Source organism: Carassius gibelio, chromosome A6, assembly GCF_023724105.1.
Source record: "Carassius gibelio isolate Cgi1373 ecotype wild population from Czech Republic chromosome A6, carGib1.2-hapl.c, whole genome shotgun sequence".
NCBI lineage: Eukaryota > Metazoa > Chordata > Actinopteri > Cypriniformes > Cyprinidae > Carassius > Carassius gibelio.
This window is the reverse complement of record NC_068376.1, coordinates 6595582-6623342: the sequence shown is the minus strand read 5'-3', so window position 1 is coordinate 6623342 and position 27761 is coordinate 6595582. Positions and strand designations below refer to the sequence as shown.

The following is a 27761-nucleotide window of genomic DNA, read 5'->3' as shown; positions in this document are numbered from 1 at the left end:
GTGTTGAATTATTGAAATATAAACTTAATGGGTTTGACTGATAAAACAGTCAGAGAATGCTTGGTTTAGAACAATATGAAGGTGAGTAAATGATGACAACATTTTCATCATTTTTTTTCATTAACTTAAATAGGGTCATCAGATGCCCATTTTCCACAAGTTGATATGATTCTTTAGGGGTCTTAATGAAAAGTAAAAATTTCTCAATGTTAGTGTAAAAACACCCTTTTTACCCTGTTAAAACATCTCTTTTCAGAGCAAGCCGTTTTGTAGCATTTTCCTTTAAATGTTAATGATCTCTTTTGACTCCGCCCCTCTCTTCAGAGCTGCTCTCTGAGGGACTGTTTACTTTAGCCACATTCATCGTGAAACTTTCAAATTAGCACATTATTAGGAAAGGCAATTTGCAAAGATTCATTAAAAAAACTTGCTTTCACACCAGTGCTTTCACACCTGGCTGCTGTTTCGGAAACTGGTTCATTTCCCCACTTAGCTTAGTTCCGCGCCAAAACAATCAGTCCGAGATCGTCTGAACAAGGTGGGCTCGGCTCGATTGAAAACGAACTCTGGAGCGGTTCGGTTGTAGTGAGAAAGAAATCCGATCCAACAGACCAACGACCCAGGCTATATCACAGTGTATAATGGGTAATTATGCAAGTTTCGTGAAAAACATTAGACGATGTCTGTGGAGACGACGTCATTCTCTTCAGAAAAAAACGTAATCCACTGCATTTTTAGCAGCTCAGATCTCTGGAGTAAACGACAACTGCTATATTTATTATTACCTCCAAACAACAGAACACCTCAATCGCTTAAGAGTCATTCTTGTCTACATCTGCTCGGGCGGTGAAACAATGGCGGACTGATGACAGTCACTCAGGGCGTGTCTGAGGTAAGATGCCCGTCCAGTGTGTGCTGAAACACTACTGTCAATCAATCTATTGTGGGAGGGGCCTGTCTGTGTGACATCACAAAAACAGGCATATGAAATCGGCTCAAATTGAGAAAGGGGAAATGATTTAAAAAATTATCATTAAAGGGTGTTTGTGTAAACACTGCCAACACACATTTCAGTTCAAACTAATTGTAAAAGTGCATGTAGCATCTGATGACACCTTTAACAAACAGTATGAGGGATACAGAGTCAAAAAGGGAAAAGGAAAGGAAAAGGGCAAAACAAAAATACAAATGTGCTTCACCTTCTCCTCCTGAGCAGAGGGGTCCTTGATGATCTCCATGGGGGGAGGCAGGGGTGTGTGTGGTTCGTCTTCAGCCTCCTCCTCTCCTCCGCTGTTCACTCCTCGTCTTCCTCTCTTTGGAGAAACAGAGAAAACGTCAATTTCAATGGATTAATTAAAACCCACCACTGAAGTTCTGGAAGGAATCTATCATTCATAATCTCCAACAGTAAGCACACTTCTCATCAAACATGCATTTGTACAGGAAGCTCTTTTACATTTAAATGCTTGAGCGGACTGAAAAATGTGATGTTGGGTGTGGTCCCAGATTAAAAGGAGCATGCATTTCTACACATTGTTTATTATCACATTGAGTTATTATCACAATGCTGGAATGCTGAAATGTTGCCATCTTATGCAAGCATGTTTCCTAAATAGTTAATGGTTAATAGTTGTACCTCTTCGGTGCTGTCTTGGTGTGCCTGTCCCAATTCGACACTCTTCCGGCCGTCTCGTTTACGTTGTTTGTTGTTGGGTTTTTTGGAATTAGTGTTGTCACCCTTGCCGTGGCTGAGACGTCGTACGGGGCTGGTGAGCCATTTTTTTAAGGTGTTTCCTGTAGTTCCAGGGCGTTTAGGTCCCGGAGAACTAGTTGGCAATGATGTCACCGATGTCTGCGACTGCAACGATGCAGCGGACTCAGATTTGACCTCTGAACTTATCACAGGATAGTTTTCTGTTGAATAAAAAAGATTTAAAGATAAAGAAATCGTACAGTGGTAGTAATTTAATTTGTATTTATTTACAGTTTTGTTTTCATTTTAGTCAAGATAAAAAAAAAATGTTAACGTTGGGAAATAGCTGAAATACAACATTTTATTTTCAAGTAATTTTTTGTTTATTTTATAAAAGAACAAAAAGGTTTTCAAGGTTTTAGTTTTAGTAAATGATAAAAACTCCTTTAAGACTTTAAAATTTTAATAAATAATATAAAAAATGTCTTTGAGGTTCTTTTAAACTTTTCAATAAGCAAAGAACCTTGAAAAATGTAATATGGTTTCCAAAAAAAAAAAAAAAGTGGTATTCATTACATTAGAAGGATCAGACAACCAATTAAAGCAAACAACTCAATTCCAACATAACATAGAATTTAGAACTGGTATGTAATACACAATCTCAAAACATTTATATGACGACATAACCTCAGAAAATGTCCATATAACACAGAACTTTAAATTGTCCTTTTACCAGCTCAGACCTTTGAAGAAACAATCACTTCAGTTGAAACTCCAAAACCTACAGAACCAAATCCAACAGCAAAAAGCCAAGAAACCCGAGCACACTGTGTTGGACATCAGCCTCTCTGGTGAGGTGGAAGGAAAAGCAGCTTTCTGGTCTATAGGTTATATGCAATTGAGTGCAAAAACCAGCTTGACCTGATCTCAGCATAAAGACATTCTGAAACTCCACATAGCAGGACATCACAACAAAGGGAAAGTACACAAACAAGGTACTGTGGAGTTTACAGCATGTGGAATTAACCACAGCAAAAACATTTTAATTTTCCCTCAGATTGTAAAATCAAATATCTAGGTATTTCACTTTTTAACTATCATACTCAAGTACATAACACTTCAACATAACGTGTGTTAGCAAGAGACTGGTGTAATTGCTTATAAGACTTGTCTGTGTTCAGATTTCAACTTATGTTTCGACTAGCGAAATAAGCAAACCCAGATACTTTCACTTGGTATCCAAGATATCAAAAATGCATAACTATAGGCAAACTATAGGTGAGCTATGGCTCCTGAATACAAAAAAAAGAAAAAAAAGTAGTTGACCTAAAGTATAGTTCTGCATCTTTTAATGTGGATCTTATTTAACGATCTGTAAATATAAATATTACATGTGTAAATTAATAGTATGGTATCCCTTTTCTAGAGTAATCATGGTAATTAAACAACAAAAATAATGCAAATGTAACTGTGATTTTGACAAACGTAACATTTTAAAAACCCAACGAACAAGCTATATGTTCCCTGTAAATAATTTTGGTGTCAGTAATTTTTTTTATTTTAATATTAGAAATTAATACTTCCGATTTAGCAAGGATGCGTTAAATTGATAAACACTGAAAGAAAAGAATTCTAACACTAAAGATTACAAAGGGTTTCTATTTCAAGTAAATGTTGTCCTTTTAAAACTTTTATTCATCTTTCTATCCATTCATTCATTAAAAAACAAACCAAAACAAAAGAACTGAAAACATTTCTGAAGGACACTGAAAATTAGAGTAATGGCGGAAAATTCAGCTGTGCCATCATAGTAATACATTTGAAAACATCTTAAATCTATTTATGTTTTAAAAAAATCTATTTCTCCCTCAAACAGACAACTGAGGCAACTTTACAAAGCAGGACACCAATTCTCTGAAAGGAATTTGTGTAAGTGTTAAAAAGTAACTAAATTATGAATGTTATGTTTTCTGCTTTTGAACCCAGCAGTACCAACAGCTGCTAGTACTGTATGTGTTTTACTGTAACTGTGTCTTATATTTGTTAAGAGCAAAGGGATGAGTCAAAATCTGTTCTAATTAACATCGTCTATAGACATTGATGTAAGTAACAAATAACCAAGAATATGGTTAGAGTATGAGCCCAGATGCACACGCTGAAGTGTAATCATGCTCACTGCTGTTGGCTTCAGTGCAGATCATTAACTCAATGCTGGTTCAGACACTGTGTTACCACAGACATTGCGTAAATAACTTCCTATGGGGTGAGAATGGGACAAAGGTCACTTCCTTGTTATGCGCTCCTTGAAAGAGCCATTTACTCCCATGCACCCCTGAAACTGCCCCGCCGACACCCCCTCTCAGGTATTCACCAATTGGATCTCGCTCTGCTTGTCCTGACAGCCTCAGGGAGGATCCTTGCTGACCACGTGCCGGGATAAAGCGCCTTTGTTAGAGTTATGCTTTATTTCCTCAAGTTCCACTGCTGTCATTAAAACAGGCGCCTCATTGTCAAGCATTCCAGACATCTTCATACTGCTACTTTATTTACATTTCTCTCTCAATATCAGAGGAGACACCAATCTGAAATAAACAGTCAGCCATTCTCGTGTACACAATTTACTAAAGTAACATTCTATCCAGACCAAAAACAAGACAGGACTAGAAGTCCTGTAGAAAATGCAGGAAACATATTCTCTTTAGGGTCGGAGGCAGTACGTTGTGCCTGTTAACATTAGGTAATGAGCTGTGAATGAGCATGAACTAACAATGAACATCTGTATTTTCATTAACTAACATTAACAAAGATTAATAAATAACTGTACACAACAAATTTTTGCTCTCAGTGTGAAAAGCCCTTCAGTTCATCTTTACTAACTAATTTTCGCAAATGGAATCTTACTGTAAAGTGTAACCTTAATATCTATGCAATATATGTAATTACTGGTACTATTAAGATTATAACCCAGTAATAACATTTTATAAGTCAGTCAATAAGTGTACTATAGAAGGGGGTCCCTTATCCTGAAAAAGACTGAAGAGCCCTGACACTAATTCACACACTGAGTCACCAAAATGGGCCAAATCTTCAAAGATCATGTTATCCTTCAAGAAAAAATGGGTAAAGGATGATCAAACGGAGCAGGGAACTTGATTTGAGCTTCAAAGCAGAGGGAACAGCAGACACATTGGTTTGTTGATGGAGAAATTAGGTTACAGGAAAACAGAGAAGCTTGAGGAAGCAGTATATTGCTCACACACACACACACACACACACAATACATATTCACAGACAGATACAGCATATTGATATTATGCTTCGAAAAGTAAAAATAAAAAACAGTTGACATGAAAGATAGTAAAAAGGGTAACAGCTAAATTAATACATTTATTCATTTCAAAAATATATTTTTTTAATTATAAAACTGCAACCAATTTGAAGGGTCAGATGGTTAAAAAAAAGAAAGCTCCTTAAAGTGTTTCTGTAGTGCTACTCATGGAACATGGCGCTAGCAACACCGAGGACATGGGTTCAATTCCTAGGTAACACATGGACTGATAAAATATATCTTCTAAATTCACTCTTATTTACTTTGGATGAAAGTATGCAACAACTGCATATTTTCACTTTTTAAAATGTAAATGCTTGTCAACCTCCAAAAGAACTCACTAAAGTGACAACACTGCTAAAATGATCAATGATCTTGCATTTAACAGCAAACCCTGTTGTCTGTAATAACCATCAGCTGAGTCACACAAAACACCCTTGGGCACATCTGAGATCTCCAGGATTCCGATCAGTGAACCGTTACATTAAATACCAGAGTTCAGATGAAAAGATGCACACGAAATACCACCACCACACAAAACTCGATCATAATCATTAACCCAGACACACATCAGCCGGAGTTGGCAACACGAACAGACCCACATGCGAATGCATCTGCGTACGCACCTGTCCCACCACAACAGCGAATCTTTCCCAAAATCCAACTGAGACAAACTCCACAAGAGAAACACGACCTCCCGCTCCGCATGCTGCTCGCTCACTGTCTCATATGTGCGTCAGGTGACAGACAGAGGAGGAGAAACGGAAGGACTCCGCTTCAATACTGAAGCTCTGCTGGAAGTTCAGCGCTACTCTTCACAATATAGGGGAGGGGCCAGGGGACACAAACACACAAACACACACACACACACACACTCAAAGGGATACAGGAAGGTTCACTGGATTCACACTGAGATCTGCTAAACCAGTATGCAAAAATAGAAATCTCTCTTCACACAAGACTGGAGAAACAAGAGTCCCTGCTTTGAATTGGTTACAGAGAAAGACAAAGTACTATTGTGAGTGTATTTCACGAGGGTGTTTGTGTATATGTGTGTGTGTGAATCCTGAAATCAGCTATGTCTGCATGCTGCAGTGGCCCATTTTTAGAGGGTGTGTCTATATCACAAGATCTTCATCCCCACTTCAGTGGTTTCAAGAACACACACACACACACACACACACACACACACACACACACACATCTAAGATATGCACGCATCACTAAAAGCCTCATTCTTGTTAGTAAAGACAGTCATGATAAGAACCAGAGATAAGGGTCAAGGGTCAACCTGATATTTCCTACAATAATGTTAAATGTTTATACTTGAACAGATATATGCTTTATGTTTTTCTCAAAACACCCGAAGTAATGTGAGAATACAGAGCAGAACATGTCCCTGGAAAAACTTGTTATTTATTTGTTTATGGTTGCAGATCAGTGTTGCAACATGCCATATTCATATACATGATGAATGTTTCTACAATATTGGTTCTCAATTTTTTATGATATGACTCCAAGGACTATCATTTTCCCGATACTATTTTAGGGATCCCAGAAGTTTTATGAACTGAATGTTTATCTCTTCAACCAACAAATTTACATGACTTTTCAATTCATTCATGATTTACCAAATAAAGATTGAAAATTTAATCTGATGAAATATTTGATACACTGGATATAGGCATTACTAGAAAATGTATATTAATTCTAAAATAGGATTTTTAAGATTTTATTAATTTAACCTTCCCAGGTCTGTATATTACAATTTTTAAAAATGAGACTACATAATTTTAGGGTTTCCAAGAAAATGGGGACCTGGATAAAAAAAAAAAAAGAAAAAAAAAGTTGTTTAATGCTTATTAAGTTATCTTGCGGGTCCCTTTGAAGTTCGCTAGAGTCACCTGTGTGTGAAAATGTGAAACATGAACAATGTTTAGTTCCAGCTTATGTGAGGAGAAAAGGTGTTGCATGTTGCACAGATTTTGTTTCAAGTTCTGAGCTGGCCTACTTGGAATTCTATTTCTACAATGTACAGGTTAACTATGTGACTCCCAGCAGCGGAAAATTTTAAATTCAAAGTTTCAAAAACATCAACACGACTGTCCAATAAAAGGAGGGCCGAAGATCCAATAACAGTACTTGGAAAAAAAAAGCCCAGTTGACAGAATGAGGTGTAGAATCTAATGCAGAGAACTGAATCCGTCATGCCTGACTAAAGATGTTCCATGTTACTGTGCATCACTTTCTGTTTATTATCACTCTGTTGCATCAGATACAGAGCAGCACACACACCACTATCACCTCCTCAAAATATAAAGGCAAAAGTGTGAACAGACATAAAAAAAGAGAGGGGGAACAGATGGCAGACTCTTTAAGTGATATCACTGGAGAAATATTCCTCTATGAATGTGACAGTGCAGCTCAGCACAGTTCAGAAGTCATCTTGATCCGTCATCTTCTATTTATGCATTTTTTTTAAACCTACCTGGAAAAGGTAGGCCAGCTCCCCCTATCCTCTGTCTATTCTTGGATCCAGGCCTGAACAGTTAGGAGGTTGGGGTGTTGTGGTAGGGATGTTTAGAAATGTGTTCCTCTAAATACAGGAAGCGCAGTGCAAGGAGACAACAGGAAGTAAAGGGACTACAATACAAAAGATTCCGTTTCAGACAGTGTGGGGCCTTAAATGCATACACTGACACCACCCTGACCCCCCAAAAAACAAAGCTACACCCTTATGGTCCTCACCTGGGAGCCTGTGAGAGTCCCAGGATTGAAGCCCCACCAAACACATGCACCAATCCCCCTAGCTGGATCAAAGCAGGACGCAAGCCTTTCATAGCATCACTAGCACCCCGCTAATTAACCATCAAACCCTATTTGTACCTCACCCAGCGAGAGCAGAACTGGCTCCCTGGAAGAAGCAGGAAAACATGCTGTTCCGAGAGAGAGCCGTCGACACGTGTACAGTACAACAGTTTTAAGGTATAAGTCATTCAAAAGAAAATTTCTTGTCTCTATATACTAAATTATGCTTTTTTTGAAACCTGCATGGCCTATTGAACAGAATGTGAAAGATGCTCTTTATTTAGCATGCAATATACATAGTGAGTAACTGGGGCTGTCGAAAATACTACAAATCAGTGGTTCTCAATCTTTTTGACGAAATTTTTCTTTATCAGACTAATTATTAATTAATAATAGCAATCATCAGAATTTAGATGACATCATTTTTATGTTTGATGACCTACTATTGTTGACAAAATCATATTTTTTGCAAGCAACAAACAGAAAACATTTCATTATTTTATGATACTGGTAATTGTTTTGCAACTGACTTAATTCTCAGGATAAAAGTATTAGCTTAAACAGCACAGCATGGTACTAAAAACACTTAAGTCATGGATTCAAATCCCAGGGGATGGAATGTACACTTGAATGCAATGTAAGATGCTTTGGATAAATGCATCTGTCAAAACAGGGATGAGCACAAATACATGAAAAACATCTTGATGCAAATGACAAAGAATGTACAGTCTCAAAATATTAATATGAAAGTGAAACTTGAGCTGTGTTTGTGGGCAGCAAACATTTGTGTGGGTGTGACTAACCTTTCCCGGTTGGGAAAAAGCAGTCCATGTCGACACTACTGCGAGAGTGAGACACGGACAGGGTACTGCTGGGAACCAGACCCTCCTGAGGGGGCGAGTGTTCGGTGGTCCGCACCAGACACCAGCCGGGCCGCTCTCCAGACCTCTCCAACAGCTCGACGGTCTGACCCGACTGAATGCTCAACTCACCCACCGATCCTGCGACAAAGTCCTGCAGAACCACGGTCTGCTCACAGCCACCCGACAGCTACGGAGAAAAAAAGAGAAACTGGTTTAAGATTTTATTTGAAGGTTTCTAATGAAGCCTCTACTGTTATCTAGGAAGAAAGGATGCATTAGGTTTGTGTTTGTATCTGTGTTGAGAACAGTTTTATGAAAATATAGTGTTTTTCAGAATAGATTTGTTTTTTAAAACATTTCCAAAAAAAATAAAAAATAAGTAACATTATAAAATACCTATCTATATATATATATATATATATATATATATATATATATATTATTTTTTTTTTAACATTCAAATGCTGGTGGATATCAAATTCCAACCTATATTATTTCCTACTGAATATTCTGTTTAACCCTGAAATACCTCACAGTGCATGTGAATGCATAATTTATATTTTATGATTTGGATGAAGATCTGAACACATCTGTGCTAAAAATGTCATACAGAAAAGGTTTACTAGAACAGTACAAAACTGTCCCAAATGAAAGGAAGAACAGGGCAGGCTGAGAGAAATGAAGGATGGTCAGGCTGCAGAGAGAAACCAGCTCCCTGAACAAATACACACATCACCACCAGAGACAAACTCACCCTACACTGACAGAAAATCAATTCCACACCTCACACACACATTTACAGACACACAGAAACATGTTCTAATCTTCATCAAACACACCCACTGAAACAGAAACTGAGCTAAAGACAGGATGAGTAAGTGAGGACAAGGCAGGTCTGAACAGCTGTTCTCCAACAGAGGTCTCTCCATCTCTGACCTCCTTCCTGAATACATCAAACCTTCAGACTCTGCACCCAGCATCCCAGACAGCTCCCTGAATGTAGTCATGTCTGAGCTGCCCATGTTCTGAGGGTCAAGACACACATTCAGCTGGAAAATAAAACTAAACTCGCCTTCTTCCCGTATTAAACACTGAAGCTGTGTTCATAAACAAAGTCAAACTTTTAAAAAGTACCAAAACAGAACCAAAATACTTCTTGGAGACAATGCCATGCCAACACCGTGGCTTTTTGGACATTTACTGTGGTAGCACCACAGTACTCTCCAGACATCCTCAGAGCTCAATAATCATTCAGTAATGTTGAATATCAGCAGATTAGAACGATTTCTGAAGGATCGTAAAGGACTGAAGCCTGTTGTAATGATGCTGAAAGTGTTGAGTTTTTCCATCACAGGGATAAATTACATTTTAAAATATATTAAAATGGTAATTAAATTGTAAACTGTAGTAATATTTCAAAATGACTTTTTTTCAATTGTATTTTTCATCAAAAACGCAGCCTGCCACAATACTACATTGTCTACTCCCCGCAAAAAAAAAAATAAAAAAAAAAATATATATATATATATTATAGAACATTTACAGATGAGTAAATCATTTACCGGTAATAGCCATACAATGTGGCTTTAGAAGTCAATTTTTGTTTTTTCAATATTTTGGTTTTTACCATACTAAACTGACCTGTTTATTGCACATACAAAAACACCCAAATAGCTGGGCTAGATCATCTTCATTTAAAAACTACTGAATCATGTGGGAGGTGCCACAAATGTCTATGTGCTTCCTTTACTGTCTAAATGTGTGTATGTTTATGTACGCAAATGTTTCTTGGGAGATTTCACTTTTCTGTGTTAATTGTCTTTGCAGCATTTGTGAGAGTTTGTGTACGTGTTTGTAATTATGTGTGTAATTAATTCTACTCTCAAAGCTACAATGTTAATACAAAAGGCTATAATACTACTGTAGGTTTACAACTGTAGATTCCCTGGAGAGCGAGGCAGAGGAGGGGGAGATTGAATGACTGGGTGGAGGAGGGTGGACGCGGGGTGTTTTCCCTCCCTGATTCTTTACAACTGGACAGGAATTCCCGCCATATGGAACAGACTTTTCCATACTGACAGAACTCCCAGCCATGAGGAAAGCATAATCACCAACAGAGAATGAGCCAGGATTATATATATGCCATATGAGAACATTTAGCTGACGCTTTTCCTTTCTTCACAACAGACGTCATGCAGACTGGAGTCAAGATGTACTGGTAACTTATAAACATACATGTGCAGTAGTAGAAGACTTACATATATGCTGTATTTTACACCAGTCCCTAATAATAAAAATAATACTAATAGGTAACAATTTACTATCTTTGACTATCATAAAATTATTTACAATCATGAATACATTATATGATTAGTAAATCAGTAGTTAATATAGTAGTTAATAGAAGTTAATATCCATTCAAATAATTAGAAATGTTAATTTATATATTTATATTTATTTGTTCGGTTCGGTACGATACACTGATGTCACGGTTCGGTTCGGTTCGATACGTTTTAGATACAGCAAAATGTAAAAACATCTCAGCTTTTCAGAATGCCGCAAGCGCACCGCGGGTCATGTGACAAGAACTAACCAATCAGCTTCATCCTTTCCCGTAACAACGTTGAGAGCTCAGCCAAGATGAAGGATCAGCTGATCATAGTTGTATATGGATTGCAATTTTGAAATAAATTTAGTAGCAGAGCTACTGCAAGCGATTTTTAGAGCTGCAAATCCATTTATCCTTCGCTGAAATTTCCGCGTCTCATGGAGAGAGCACGTCATTGTTGCTTAGCAAAGACAGACGCCTCATGAGCGCTTCTGCCCGAGCGCTTTGGAAAGGAGGAGAAAGACGCGCTTAGCGTTTTCCATGCGTTTTTAGGCACGATATGTGAACGGCCCCTAAGGCGCTCGCTCACTCAGCACGCGCTGAAGGCTCGTTGCAAAATGTCGAATGCCTTTAACAGACCAGAAATATAAGATCCTAAAATAACCAACAGGTCTGGTGTTTGGGTTGGATTCCCTGTAAGCTATAGTGTCTAAATGCTGCAGGGATAGTTTGCTGCGTGCATGTTTCTCCTTTTTTTCGTCTTTTCCCAGATAGTACTGACGCATATATCCCAGATATTCCCGCTGGTGTTTTTTTTTTTTTTTTTTTTATTCCCGCTGGTGTACCCTGTCATGTTGCAGATGCGACATACCGTTGTTTTTTTATCCACCACTCTCTTGCCATCACCATTATAGCTTAAAGGGAATCCAAAGTGCACCCAAACACCAGACCTGTTGGTTATTGGAGGATCTTCTCATTTCTAGTCTGTTAAACGCATTGGCTATTTTGCAACGAGCCTTCAGCGCGTACTGAGTGAGCGAGCGCCTGCTGAGTAGCCTAACATAAACATATAAGATGGTGTTTTTTTCTTCTTCGGGAGTGTCAGGGGCGTTGCCTGTTACGTTGTTTGGGTTATTGGGCTACCTTGTTGAACGCATATCATTATATTTCTCTCTCTCTCTTTTTTTTTTTTTTTTTAAATATAATTAATTACTCCAACGAACCGTTCGGTATACATAATGCGTACCGCGTACCGAACCGAAAGCGTCGTACCGAACGGTTCAATACGAATACGCGTATCGTTACACCCCTAATATATATATATATATATATATATATATATATATATATATATATAAATAATATTTGTAATATATATTACTTTCTATTGTATTATATTTTTGATTATATATATTTAATCATATTTCAATAATATATTTATTGAATCATTTTAATACATTTAAAATGATTAATACATTTAAAAATGCGAAAAATAGAATTAAAATATTTTCTTCCTAATATTGTTGAATACAGTTACAGTTACAGTTATATATATATTTGTATTTAATTTTATTATTTTATTTATTTATTTATTTTGCAGGGTTTAGCTTTACAAATCTGACTAGCCAAACAAACACATGAAGTAGAATATGAACAGCCACTCCCTTCTGAGAAACCCAAAAAACACAGTCCAAATGTGAGCTCATGCTTATGGGGACAGAAAACACTCACACACACAAACACACAAGTACACTCCTACATTTAAAGTGCAAATGTCAGCAGAGACACTTGAAATCATTTGAGAATGACTACGGGGATATCACAGAGTACTTATTTAGATGGTGATGGTACTGGTTGGGCTGATTAAATAACCACTACTGTCTAAAAAGCATTATTAAAACAATTTTCAATATTATATATTTTCAATATTTATTTTTAAAAGAGGCAATTCAAATGGGTGTTGTACTATCACTCTGTACTGGTAACACACATATGAGAGACAATGTACAAACACATTGCTTAAACATAAATAAACCATACAATTATGCTTTATCCCCAACAATACTGAAATAGACAACACAGCCACACTCTCCCTTAAAAATTACCACTAATACATATTTCATTTACTAAAAAGTACAAGCCAATCCAATCATATTCAAAACTTCATCAAAAGCATTTGTACTCACAGGTCTGGTTCTCTTGGGTAGTCTGAGACTCAACCACCTGGGCATGAATCTATCTGTACCACCAATTCAACCAACCAGAAGTCAGTCTGCCAACCAGATCCGCCTTCTGATTGGCTGAAAATCTGGTAGAAAACAGTCTAACCAAAGTGCTCACTCCCAGAGTCTCACACAGGGCTAGTGACTGAACTCATGTTCCACATGTTCTTCATAAAGTATGGAGAATAATTATTGTGCTGTCATACAGATCTCCACAGCTGAGGTGTGTTGAGAGGGTACGGCTCATACGGGAGAGAGAGGGAGAGACTGAGAGAAAGAGGAGGAAAACAAACACAGACTCCAACAGAACTAAGAAAAGTGAGCGAGGAGGGAAAATGAAATGAACAGAACACCTCAAACTGGGCAAGGAAAGATTGATGTGAAAGATGTGTGTGTGTGTATGTGTGTGCATGCACATGTGCTTGTGAGATAAAGACAAAAGAGAAAATGAAAGACACACACAGTCATAGGGTCATAGATTTCATACATTTTTGAAAACAAGAAACATTACTCACTATAACTAAGAAACATTACTCACTATAACTAAGAAACATTACTCACTATAACTGAAGTGTCAACTCTAAATCAAACAGACACACACACACACACACACACACACACACACACGCACACACACACACACACACACACACACACACACACACACACACACACACACACACACACAAAACCACCTGCAGACATCTACAGTTTTTATATAAAAATAATGCAAAAGACTAACTAAACAAAACTAAACCTTAAGGCTATTCAGAAATTATTGATTTATTTATTTGCATTTTTATAACAAAAACATACAAACAAACATTATTTGTTTTGCTTCTGAATTCTAGGATTTTTTTTTCTAGGAATTTTAGGATGACGTTAAAATGGAGGTTTTGTCAAATTTAGCTAACTTCTGGAACAACTGCTGACAGCAGCGAGCACACCGCACTACCCAGAGACACGTCTGGTCTGTAAAAATAGGAAATATGAGAAGCCTATATATAGTTTTATATTTGAATGCCCACTGACACAGCCATACATAGGCTACACACAAACTCACAAACCTCAAACCACAATGACATAAGAAGGCCCAAGCAGTACAATAACCCAAAAGAGACAGACCACTAACAGAGAAGAGAGAGAGACAGAAAGAAAGAAAGAAAAAGACGTGAAAATATATGTGTAATTATGTGACTAATGGCTGGATTTGCCTAAGTTGCTTTGTTAGGTGATTTAGGCTAAATACACTGTAAATGTACAAGTCTTCTGACTAGCATAAAGTCTGGTTCATTGGCTCACTCAGACAGGAGGACTGATGTATAAAGTGTCAGCTGTCAGACTTACTTCTCATTTCTTATTATAATTGCTGATGTCTAAGTAAGGCGTTTCTTTTAAAAGGCGGATGCCAGTCATGTTACTATAAAACTATTGCAAATAAACCCATCCCTAAGTTGCCAGTCAGATTGGAGCTAGCAGTTTCCACCAACACTTGCTATCTTGTGTGTAACATTCAGTGTCAGACAGTCAGTGGAAAGTCAGTGGGTGTGCCATCTGAGACTTAAACCACATAAACCCCGCAGAACAACTGATCTGGCAAGAGAGTGTGTTAGAAAACGTGTTTCTAGTTAACATGAGCTGCTCTTGACTCTCGAAAGCTTTTTTTTGTCTGTAATTAGATGGTTGAATGAAAAAAAGAGCGGAGAGACTGGCCTGAGGTTAAGAGCAGGCACAAATAATCATAAAATTACAGAGAAATGACAGATGGAGAGATTAGGAGCAATGATACAGTTTGTGGCACATTGACATACTGGATGGGAATAACAGTGAATCAGCGAGTGGGACAGTTATAGAGTAAAAACAACGCAACAAGAAAGTTGGAGAAAGAAAGAAAGAAAGCGAAATAACTCATCCTGCACACACCCAAAAATTTGGCCGAGACTTTAAGTCTCATTAATGAACTTATACACACTCAAATGAAAGGATCTTCAGGGGAGACCATCATCGAAACAACACATAAGGGAATATCTTTATCTTATCTTAAATAAATTATTAAATATTCAGCAAGGATGCATTAAATAAACCAAAAGTCACATTAAAAACATGTATACTGTTTCTATTTCAAACAAAAACAAATGCAGTACTTTCTATTCAACAAATAATCCTGAAAAAATATATCATGGTTTCCACAAAATATTAAACAGCACATCGGATCATGTGACACTGACGACTGGAGTAATGATGCTAAATATTCAGCTTTGTCATCACAGGAATAGATTGCATGCATAATATATATATATATATATATATATATATATATATATAAAATAAAATATATAAAAACATATCCATGTACAAACTCTAGAGTCAAACACACACACACACACACACACCACAGAAGAGCTGGTGTTGTAAACAGACGAATGTGTATATGAGACAATCATATTTTCCATAGGTGGAGTAGCTCCCATTTGACAGAAATTATTTTTAAAACACACACTGACACATTTTAAACCCAACCCTCACAAAAACATGTTGACATGCTTACGACATATTTCTCTATGTTTGACTCTTCTTGAACTTCATTTTGATACCAGTGCACTTAACCTTAGGCTTCTGGGGTTTCTTTATGTATGAGGAAAATATTAATAATTCTCGCAGCCAAACCTGTATGTCCACTGGTGTCACAATTGTCACTACATGATGCTGACCAAGCCAAATGTCACAGTGGATGATTTGTGTAGTGTAGCTGTACCTTGTCACTGTCTACAGTGTTCTGGGAGGTGCGGGAAGCGATGGAGATTGTGTCCGGCTGGCTGCTAGCATCACCCTGACTGTCCGCGTCCTCAGTAGTTTCCCTGAAAGATAAATATTAAATAAATATTATAAACATAACTTCCATTTATCTTATAGAACACACTCTATAATAAAACCCTAGCAGCAAGTGCTTTGTGAGTACGGATGTACTGATTCTCTCAATGCAGACTAGAGAAGAAACTGAGCAGAGAAAGAAAATGACAAATCTATGTTTTAGGTGGATGAAGACAGTAGGTGGATGAGGTGAAATACCTCTTGCTTATGCTACGCTGTCTGGCTGGGGTTTTGGGAGGGTGTATGGGCTCCTTTAGCGCCCCCTTCAGGTGGATTGTTCTCTCCTGAATCACCTCCCTGATGTTCCGGATCCACTCTTGTTTCACTTCTATACTGGAGGCCTTTGGGTGGATGAGAGGATGTGTATAAGTGAAAAAAGATGGCAAAGCATAATTTCACAAGCCAGATTTGAACTTGTATCACTCAAATGAGTATAATGGCACAAAGCATGTGCACCAGGGTCGGAAATTAACATACACATATACACATCTTACCTTGAGCACAGTTTTGTTGTCAGATGTAGGCGTCCGGCCGGCCCACAGAGCAAACTTACACGGATCACCTTCGATGTGTTCGGTGACTCCTAACTCTGATGTCTGTCAAAACACATTTGAATTCACACTACCACAAACGACTTACTAATAAAGTGGGAAAATCTGCATTTAGCAGAAGATGTTTACACTTCCTGACAACGTGTCATCCTGGAGCTCCTTACCAGCAGCTTGTTCTTGTAAACATATTTGGTGCGTCCTGACGAGTCTTTCATCTCTTTACTGAAAACGAGGGAGATCTCAAAGAGGAAGAGATGTCGGTCCCGGCCCTTGCGGATCAGAGATTTGGGGTCCCACACCTGGAAGGTGTCCTGTAGGATCAGCTCCCCCTGTACGGCCAGGTTCTCATCAAAACCTGATAACACAAACCACAATTACACAGATAAACAAATGCACAAATACAAAAGTATTAACAGCGCATCGTCGATCTGAAATTCCGATTCTGGATTCATCAAGCAAAATAAATAAATATTTAATAAAAAATAAAATGTCATAATATTTGTATTATCATTATATATTTAATATGATTTAATTTAATAATAAAACTAAATAAAAGCATTTTTAATTGTATTTTTAAATCTTTGTATAAAGGCTTCAAAACATTAAACTTCCAATTTGTTTTAAAACTCTGTAATTTTATGTTGAATAATTGAAGATTATGTGAACATTTAAAACAACAACTTCGGAGCCCCGCACATGACATGAAAGAAAAAATAAATAAATTGTGCACAAGATTTACTAATTCGTTCACTCAATTTACTAAATCGTGCACATGATTACTATTGCTTTCCCTCGATTTACTATTGCATTCCCTCAATTTCAAATCGCGTGAACGAAATAGTAAATCGAGGGAACGCAATAGAAATCGCGTGAACGATTTAGTACATTGAGGGAACGAATTAGTAATTAGTTAAGCTATTCTTCTGCACACAGTCGCTTACCCTCCAGCATGCTTATGTGCATGGCGTCATTAGCACGTTTAGGCACACTGAGCATCACCTCCAATCCCTCCTTTATTTCTCCTTTCCCTTCCTCACAACACGTCAGCAGCTCCTGTTCACAAATACATGTGCACCAACACACAAACACAACCATTTAGTGCTGCAAACTGATTCACATCAGAGGTGTGAAGTCCGAACCAAAACACTTCATCTCCACCTTCAGCAAGAGCTGGTATTTGGTGATTCTCTGAACGGGTTTGATCAGGTACGATGAGATTGAATTGACCAGTCCATGTCTCCGTTGTATCTCCTGTGAGAGACGGCATTCAATATCCATGAGTTTTATTGCATAAAAGTTGACAAATATAACATAAACTGAATTTATTAATTTGGAACAGAGCAGTAATTGTGGTGCCCCCTCGCTGCCCTTTGAGTCATTGCTATCATCTCACCCACACACTAGAAAAACCTCCAAAATCAACAGAGAAAATCAAAATCAACTCACATCAAAGAACCTTCCAGCCTGGCCTTGGATGAGCTGACTGGAGTCAGGTTTGTTTTTGCAGTAGGTGACGTATATATGGAATTTATCAGCCTTCAGAACATGGAAAAATAAATACATTTACTATTTATGTTCCAAGCATCCTCACTGGAGTTGGAAAGTACCAGAGTTCCAGAAGCTACTGCTTAAACATGAATACTTCAGAGCTGAGTTGACATTTTGGACCTCTCCAGCTTTAAATAATGATTGAATTACAGCGTGGGCAAATTTCCAACTTTTGCAGCCTCTCAGCATTCACTGGCATTTAAATATTCATGCAGAGTAAAAATGAGGATGAATAGGCCATACTGAAATCACAATATGTTCTCCAAACAAAGAAAAATTGAGGGGAAAAGACAATGATTCATCTGTGTCTCACCCATGTGACAAAACAATGGCCCACATCTTCTGGAAGCTGCTCATAGTTCTCAAGCTCTTTCAGAAAAACGCTGCAAAAACAAATAATGGAAAAACATAACTAGATTTATCTTCTGAAGAAAATATCAGGCTGTTTTTTTTTTTTTTGCTAATGACTGACACCTGGCCGTTTTGAGTATATGAGCATGATCATTCTGCCAGGGCTGGGAATTGATTCCAAAAAGAATAGATTCCTCGATTCCCAGGCGTTGGGACTTGAGAGTCGATTCCAAAGGTTGGAATTGATTCCATCAAGGGGAATCGACTCCTCATTCAGAGTATTTTTCAGTTCAACAAAGTTTATCTATGGGAGTCTCTCTAACGGAAGGCTACTTCCGACAAAGGAAGCAAACATTTAAATTCACGAAAATAAACAGAAAGAAAACGAGCCGGCACTGATCATTTGAGTTAGGATGCCTTTCGTTTCAGAAGCACAATTCACCTAAGCCATAATTACAACAGTTGTGAGATAAAATATTATTTTCAATTTATATATATATATATATATATATATATATATATATATATATATATATATATATATATACAGGCTATATATAAACAATTCAGAGGTTATTTTACGGTGTAACTGGCTTGTTCACAATTTTGAGAGCTGCATGAACAAATAGATCATGACGTCACTGAGGGTCTTGATCTTATTACCATCTAAAATCTATATTTTTTAAACATTTCTATCAGTCAATGATAATTATAAATAATACGTCACGAGCATAGATCAGTCGACGAGAGCGCGTCTGATTGACACAGCTCTATCAGTCATTAATGTTCTGGTTATTTTGTTTCAGTGTACGGTTGGTTAATATTGTGCAAATTATACATAGTAAACTTCATCATTCAGCTGAACTGTGCACATTTATTTTAGACACTTCATGTCTTATTAATTCATGTGATAAAAGCATGTCCCTGCTGAGCTGGGTTATTACTAATTTCATGGGCAAAGCTGAAAAAACTAAAATTTTTGTATCGTCAATTTTTTTTTTTTTCAGCTTCATATTATCGGAAGGATACATTATACGACCTATCCTGCAGTCATCATGGTGAGATTAGGTTTCTTTTAATCTAAAAAGAAAAAAAAAGAATTGGAAAAGAATCGAAAACAATAATGAGTTCCTGGTTCGATTCCAGAACCAGGAATTGGAATCGGAATCTATTCCAAAAATTGTGGAATCGAACAGCCCTACATTCTGCCTCGATCATGTGAGATCAGAGTTATTTATATACTATTATAGTATTTATTGATATTTTGAGTCCGCTTTTAATTTAATTTTTCAGGTTTTATTTAAATGTTAAGATTTAGTAATGTTGATGTCATTTTTATAAATTGTTTCAATATTTCTACATAGCATTAATTGTTTTTCAGTAAAGTTTTGGTTATTTTAGTACTTCAAATTATTTTAGTTGTCAAGGTTACCCTTCAAATTTTAGTTTTTTAAGCTTTACATTTTTTCAATAGATCTTCAATATTTATATTTAGATTTTATTTCAGCTTTGTTTGAATAAAAAAATATTTTCAATAGTTTTACTTTTATAACAAACACTGCTTGAGATAAAAACTTCTTACATGACAGAAATGCGTCAGCTAAGCAACTGCCATTGAGAGGTATTAAAGATCTCCTTTGAAAAGCATCACTAATTTCTCACAGACTTCCACATACCATCAAAATGACAGCTTTATGAGCCATCAAACTGACAGCTTTACCGCTAAGCTATATGCATAAGGAAATCAACACTACATAAACCAGGATATAAAGCCTGTTTGGAAACATACTTGTTGTGGAATTCATAAATCTCCTGAATATTCCCAAAGATCACATGTTCTTTGTTAGCAATTCCAGATGGGATCTCCGCTCCGCTTGTCATTTCCCAGAGAAAAGTCTGCACATAAATGCACAAGGAAGATTAGTTCATCCTAAGTTCACAATTCATTTTACCCAGACAGCATTTCATGCAAAGTACAGTACGTAACTATGCAACCTTGGATGATTCTTGCAATCAAAAGCCATGACTGTCTGAGATCAGAAAGAAAACACTCTCACCTCCAAACACTCCTGTAGGTCTCGTACATAAGCTCTTTCTGTCTGCAGCAGCTCCGCCATAATATACCTACACAGAGACCAAAACGCCCCACTGAAAGCCCAGCAAATTACAGACATTTAAATGCAAAGAACACCAGAGATAGTACTTCAAAACACAAAGCTAATTCCTCAGGAAATTATACAGATTAAAAAGGATTTGGTGTGAAGACGAAGCTACTGATGCCGTGATTTAGTTTGGGACTATCAGTTTAACCTGTGCACAGAATAAGGATTCTGAGTCATACCCATGAAGTTATTTCAACACTCACTCTTTCTTTCTGGCAGATTTCTTCTTTTCCTCATTAACTTCATGGTCAGGATCGTTGAGGTTGACCTCTGGGTCAGTGTGGGTCAAGCTGGCTGGGATAATATCCAGCTCCAGATCTTTATTGTCCTGTTAGAGTGGTCAGAGGAAATGCCGAAAATCACAGTTTGTTTTTATGGTCAACTTTTGATACCCCGTGATATAACCCTTTAAAAAGAGTTTAAATAATTGACCAATATTTTAAAAACTAGTGATGAAAAATTAAGATTTATAAATATATAAAATAATGCATGAAATGAAAAATAAATGCAGGATATATATCCTAAAAAAATATAAACTGGCTTTGCCCGACCCCTCACCTCAGAACACACCCCTAGAGCTCGGTCCAAGCTGCAGCGGTACTGACCCATCCTCATGGAGAAGTCTCGATACCGCCGGTCAACCGTAGACACCCATCTCTTGAGTTCAGTCACATGGAGATGCCCTTTCTCAACCAGACTACCAGCCAGCTGGATCAACAGCTTCACCTTCTCCTGCGTTTGCTGGATGACAACAATCAGCATAATGTATGTATGTATGTTTATACACACACACACACACACAGGTTTAGATAAATGCAGTGTTTACAGTGTGTTTTTATAATTCCTGTAGGATTATTAAAAAGAAGAATGGCCAGGATATTCTTCATAAAAAATCTCCTTGTGTGTTCCACTAAAGCATGAAGGGCTGGAATGATGTGACATTGAGTATATGAAGACAGAATTTTTAATAACTGCCCTTAATGATGGAGGTTTTTTACCTTTGCAGACACACGGAAATCTTCGTACTCTTTTAGTAGTTCCTGAGTTTTATCGCTGGCATCACCAGGCGATGTGTGTGTGGATAGAAAATATTCTCCTGTCTCCTGTAACCAGTCTATAGCCTGCGTACAGAGTACAATTTTTATAAGCTAACACCATTTCATGTGTTTACAATCTCTCCTCTTATTGGATAGTTTTAGCATGTTTCTTTTTTTATCACTTTGTAAAGTCAAATTATACATTTTACATTAAAGAACATTTTAAATTATTATTTAAAGAAGTGCATTTAATTTGTTTTGTTGGCTAACACACTTATGCACACGATTATAATTGTATTACATTTTTTAAAAAGGGTTTAATAAATTGCAACTTCCTCATTACAAATGTGTAATTACAATTATATTTCAATAAATGACATAAAGGTTTCAATATAATTTATAATATTTTAGTTTACTGTAAATTAAGTAAATTTTAACCATATTTCAAAGAGAATAGGATTATGAAATAACATTTAAGGATGTAATTTAGTCACACTCAAGTGGGTCAAAAACATATAATAAACATAAAATGCATTTTCATTTAATTGCAATTAACATGCAATTAACAAGTGTCTAAAAAACATGACATCCAGTATAATCTTAAGTATGTTCTTTTATTTCTGTAATAAATTCTCTTTTTAAATGTATTCTAAAGTGATGTTATTTTTCACATAGGGAAGACAAAACCAAAACCACCATCGTTATTGAATCCTTCAAAAACTGTGCTTGGATAAAGTTCTCTCACTCACCTGTTTAGCATGTCGTTCAAACAGAACGTACTGTTGGCATTGATCTAAACGTCTTTTTTTCATAGTCCAGAAATGAAGAACACGGTTTTCCCTCTGTAGCAGCTCACTCAGAATGGCTAAATATAAGAAGACACAATTCAAGATTGATAAACAATCACAAACATTCAGACATAATCACATACAGAAAGACTGTATATTTTGCTGGTATAAAGTCTTTAAGTAGTCCTGAACTGACCTTTTACTTGGGACTCAGTGGCTCGATTGTGGGTGGCAACCCCAGGCATGCTCACATTGTTTCGGTGGATGTACTTAAGAAAGACCTCTGCGTTACGACGTGCTAAAGTACATGCCTAAAACCAGAGAAACAAAACATTTGGTAGAACCAGTGCATCTAAACAACTGTACAGTGACATCATCATTGACCATATTGATAGCAGCTGGAGTTTGATGTAAGATAGACAGTGACATTGTTAATGAAACTAAACAATTTTGTTCAAGGTTTCTTTACTTCAAAATGAAATCCTTTTTTGACCCATTTAAACGGACACATATGAGGTCACATATGGAAATTTATTTTAGTTTTGCTGCAGATGCAGTTTTTTTATAAAGCTTCTGTAGCAGGTGTTTGAGTCTGCATGTGTTGGTATATGTGTGTGTGACAGAGAGGTGTACCTTGAGAAAGGCTTCTTTCTGCTCCAGGTGTTTGTTGATGAGAGGGCTGACGTGGTCAGTCTCTGCTGTTGAGCCCAATTTATCATGACCCCCGCACCAGTCCTCCTCTCTCCTGTACTCCAGCTCCAGACTCTCCAATACATTACATACCTGAGACGGACATACAGTACGTTACACACACACACAGTTGCATCACAAACCTTAACTTAAGTCTCTGTATGGTTCACAGTGGTCAGTTGTAGATTAGGGTAGCCAATCATGGATATAATCGAAATATAAATAATTAATACAATGTAATGACAGCAAAGGGACAAATATAAAATAATAATTGGAATATATTTTTTCCCAGAATATCTGACAATAGAAAGCATATTTTGCTAGAACTGACACTAGAGGGAGCTAAGATTTCTGTTAAGGCAGTGGTTCTTAATTTCAGTCCTGGCAACCCCATGCTCTGCACATTTTGCATGTCTATCATATTTAACAACACTCCTGATTCAGACAGGCAGCGTGTTAGAAGACAGCTCCATGCATGAGCTGTGTTCTGATTGACAGGCTCCCTACACAGTGTTCACTACTTGATGAGCATCCCTTTAAGTTTACTTCATTTTGGACCATTCATTAATGGTTTTGCGCTGTGCCACTGCCTTTAGCATTTTCACACAAAGATGAAACTTACTACAGAGTGAAGTGTGACATAATATATCTCTGTAAATAAATGCAATTTAAATACATGTCTTGCACACTTTATACACTTTACATATACACTCCCTTTGAACTGGAATTATGGCAGACTATCCTGTGATGACCAAATAGCAGGGCACTTACGGTTGAATAGAACAAAGGTCTAAAGATCCCTTTAAATGCTAGGCAAAGGATTTTTCCCATTGGGAAGTTCTTGGGATTTTTCCCTTGGGAAGTATACACTACAGACATCTGATCTCACTCTTTGAAAAGTGTTTCACGAGTTGAAATAATTGCCTGCATCCTCAAATGTTTCTTCTTCATATTGCTTGTAATCATTTATAAGTTGACGCTTGATTTCACTCTGACAAGTGTTTCTCGAGTTTGAAGAACTACCTGCATTCTCAAATGTACCTTTTAAATCGCCTGTGATCTACAGCTTAGAGAGGAGTTAAACCGAAGACCTGTTAATGCTAATGTTAGCAATCCTGCATCTGTTAATCCTATGATGTTTTTCAGTCTGCTGAACCAAGTAATGCTCCTGTCCCTGAACATTTGGTATATACCCCGAGAGAAAGAAAATGTCCCAGGTTTTCTGGTAAGAGGTCTCATGAAGAAATGTCAGTGAAATAATGGATAGATGAGGTACGCAGATCTTTAGCAGTGCGACCTGTCCTTAAGACTGAGCAGACCTTATGTGTATTTGATCTATTAGTTTGTGAGGCAAGACGGAAGTTAAGTTTTGCCCTTCTAGCAATAGAGAAGATTCTGAGAAGATTTTTTCTATTTTGCTTGATGTGTACGGTGGCTTTAATGGAGGTTATGTCAGTTAAGAACCTTCAGGGTATTTGCAATCTAGATCAGATCTTTAGTGATCTGTGTATTGAGCACATTATGTTCATTACGTAGGGAATTAAAATGACAAGTTCGACTGAATGCTGATATGTCTTTCCTTGATGCATGCAACAAGGCTATTCAATGGTCAGAGGAAGGGGAAACAGTAAATGCATGGCCTGGTGTTCTTTCTTGTGTTGCTGATGTTCAGGTAATGCAGTGCTGACAATTGTGCTGACTGTGTTGGGAGTCTGGCACCAGGAGGGGTCCTTCAGGCTCAAGTGCATTACCAGATGGAACGCCACCTCAACTTAAAGGACAATGCCCAGTAGTAAAAGTCAGGTTTGAAGGTGTTCTAACTTCCAGGGGCCTGTTCTTTCTAATGTTGCTAACTCAGTTAGCTGGATTTGATCGTTGACAATTTGGCATGATCTTGGATTGGTTGGTTCTTCGAAGCTCCTCCAGGAGTTGCCGTCATAGCAATAGGTCCATAAGCTTAAACCTGCTCTGGAGCAGGATTATTTTATGTAAACGGAATTAGATTGCATCTTTTTGAGCAGAATTGACACATAAAATCTGTTCCAGCCACCGTTATGTTGTTACAAGAGTACTGATCCAGGAACAATAATTTAAAAATAATAATACTTAATAAATGAATGGTTTTATTCATCATAAAATAATTACCTCATAATTGTATTAGAGTCTTACACACATGCTATACAGATAATGTAGAGTCGAATATTAATTTGAGTGATGACAGCTATTATGGGAGTGGCTTGATGGAGCGCAGGAGACGCAGATAACATGATCTTGACCCTTGAAACTTTCATTGACCCTGTCACGTAACAAACCTGTTTTAAAGATCATATTTAATTAATTGCTAATTGTGACACTGAAATAAAAACGTAAAAATCTGTACAAATATAAGAAATCATCAATACAAATATTTGGGAATCATGTAAAAAAAATAAAAAAAATAAAAACAGTGCACATTTCATTTATCTATTATAACATTTATGTAGTTTTGTTCACTTGGCTGATTCCTTGTAAAAGTCTAGAAATTTGTCAAGTCTTTCATCAGGTGTCTTTTTTAATGATATGATGTCATTATGTTGCTGTCTTGTTGCCAGCCTATTGCTGCATCGCTGATTGTGGTTTAAGTATTAATATATAGCCCCTTTTAAACGAACCCGTGAATGCGCAATTATCTCCGATAATTCAATCCAGCCATACTAATCATCAACAGATGCGTTCAAAGAACCGAATTAGCCAGATCCTGATTAACGCGATGATATCATCTTGGATATGTCATTTGATCTTGGATATAATAAGCGATGTAAGAAGGATGGACCCCAGATTTATTGTGACAATGATCACTGAGAGTTTTTTTAAGCTGTTTCCCACCCCACTTCTTGTTAGCTGGACACCAGATCTATGGTGTCAATGATTACTGATAGTTTTTTTGAGCTATGTTTCCCGCCCCACTTTAAAGAACAACTGCAACCTTGTAGCTTGTTAGGTCTGAGGGCTACCAGTGGTTTGTCAAAAGAAAACCCAAGGTATCTCAGTCAAGTTTTAGTCGACTAAAAGTCTTTTAATTTTAGTCAAAAAATGTTAGTCTTTTTTTAAAATGACACATTATTACTGAGATCATTACTGATAAACATTTCAGTAAAAAAGTGTTTCACATATCTCAAACATTGGTTAAATGTCATAATTACCTGAGAAAATACCCTTGTTGAATGATTTTTGTTGAATGCAAATGTTAAACGTGTCTGGTTTAGCATGTCGTTGTCGCTTGTCACCAGGGACGCTGCTAGCCAAATGGGTGCCCTAAGCAGAATTGTATTGTTGTGCCCCCTCCCCAAATTATTATGGAAGTTAATAAAAGTAAAAATAACATCACCTACTATAGGGGTCAGAATATAACTTTAATAAAACAAAAGTAAATAACTAAAATGTAATTAAATTGTATTTTTTAATAATTACAATTGTAGATAATGCCTATGGCTATGATTTTACTAATACAGTTGTCTGATTGATTTTATAGTGTCAAGCATTCAGAAGTGACACAAGACAATTTAACTGAAATAAAACCAAGGATTAGTCTTTGTAAGGGTTGTGATGTCCATGTTTTTGTTGAAGAAATTATAGAGGCTAGCTTTTCTATCACAAAAAGGTGGCCACACATTAAAAATAAAGTGGATATTTGAATTAATTGTTTGGTCAATATTAAACAAGGATTTGATCATCCTATAAGTTTTAAAAACCGCAATTATCAGGCCTTTTAGCGACCCTTTTTAAGAGTTTGTAATAATAGCCTATTTGATGTACATAAATAGTTTATTTTGTATTACATTATGTATTTTAACAGTATTATTCAATTATTATTAATTAACCAATGATTATTGCCTTGTTTTTTTTTTAATAATGCATTTTATGCAATGGCGCGTAACGTGTCGGTCTGTCTTTACCGTAAAACGCATTTTTTAGGATTATGTATATATGTTCATTTTTACATGCTTATTTACGTATACGTATATGTTAATATACATAATAATAATACCTAATTTTTTTTTTTTTTTTGAGCAACTGCCCATCACTTATGTTTGCTTTGGGTGTTGTGTGTTCAGCAATTTCGTGTTGCAGCCACAGGCTGGCAGCAACAGGAGTATGAGACCTGTAACTTGAGCAACAGCGCGAAGCAGCGAACTGGTTCTGAATATTTTAAAGGCTTAACAGCCGATGAAAAAGCAGAGACGATTGCAGACGAAAATGAAGAGAGATTTTATCTTAGTTTTTATTTTATACAAAACATGTTCATCTCGTATTTTTTCGTCAACAATAATGCATATTAATTTAGTCTTATTCAGCATTTTTCGACAGTGGTGCAGTCTTGTCATCATCTCTTCTTAGCCAAGAAAAGGTCGTTGATGAACATATTTCTCTCTCTCGTCTGACGAAATTAACACTAATTCATTGTCCACTTTAGATTCTGCTGAACCTGTTGAAAATAGTGACCTGAAATAGTATAGTCTGTCGGTCTCCATCAGGCCATA

The 27761-nt window shown here is 36.8% G+C and overlaps 1 protein-coding gene across 2 annotated transcripts in view; it reads right to left on the bottom strand.

Moving 5' to 3' along the window:
* The window catches only part of LOC128016156 (kalirin), an 84420-nt gene that overhangs the window by 8967 nt on the left and 47692 nt on the right, over positions 1-27761 (bottom strand). Inside the window, exons 18-36 of one of the 2 annotated variants that reach the window (XM_052600593.1) lie at positions 23185-23334; positions 22748-22862; positions 22513-22628; positions 21725-21847; positions 21285-21467; positions 20930-21054; positions 20622-20688; positions 20354-20460; positions 18527-18596; positions 18112-18201; positions 17824-17916; positions 17607-17718; positions 16830-17020; positions 16609-16710; positions 16313-16455; positions 15999-16101; positions 8633-8879; positions 1637-1914; positions 1200-1313 (exon numbers count right to left, since the gene is read on the bottom strand). In XM_052600593.1, coding sequence (XP_052456553.1) covers positions 1200-1313; positions 1637-1914; positions 8633-8879; positions 15999-16101; positions 16313-16455; positions 16609-16710; positions 16830-17020; positions 17607-17718; positions 17824-17916; positions 18112-18201; positions 18527-18596; positions 20354-20460; positions 20622-20688; positions 20930-21054; positions 21285-21467; positions 21725-21847; positions 22513-22628; positions 22748-22862; positions 23185-23334 — 2529 coding nt within the window. Of the gene's footprint in view, positions 1-1199; positions 1314-1636; positions 1915-5647; positions 5813-8632; positions 8880-15998; positions 16102-16312; positions 16456-16608; positions 16711-16829; positions 17021-17606; positions 17719-17823; positions 17917-18111; positions 18202-18526; positions 18597-20353; positions 20461-20621; positions 20689-20929; positions 21055-21284; positions 21468-21724; positions 21848-22512; positions 22629-22747; positions 22863-23184; positions 23335-27761 lie in introns of those variants that run through there. The other variant, XM_052600594.1, reaches the window with a different exon arrangement.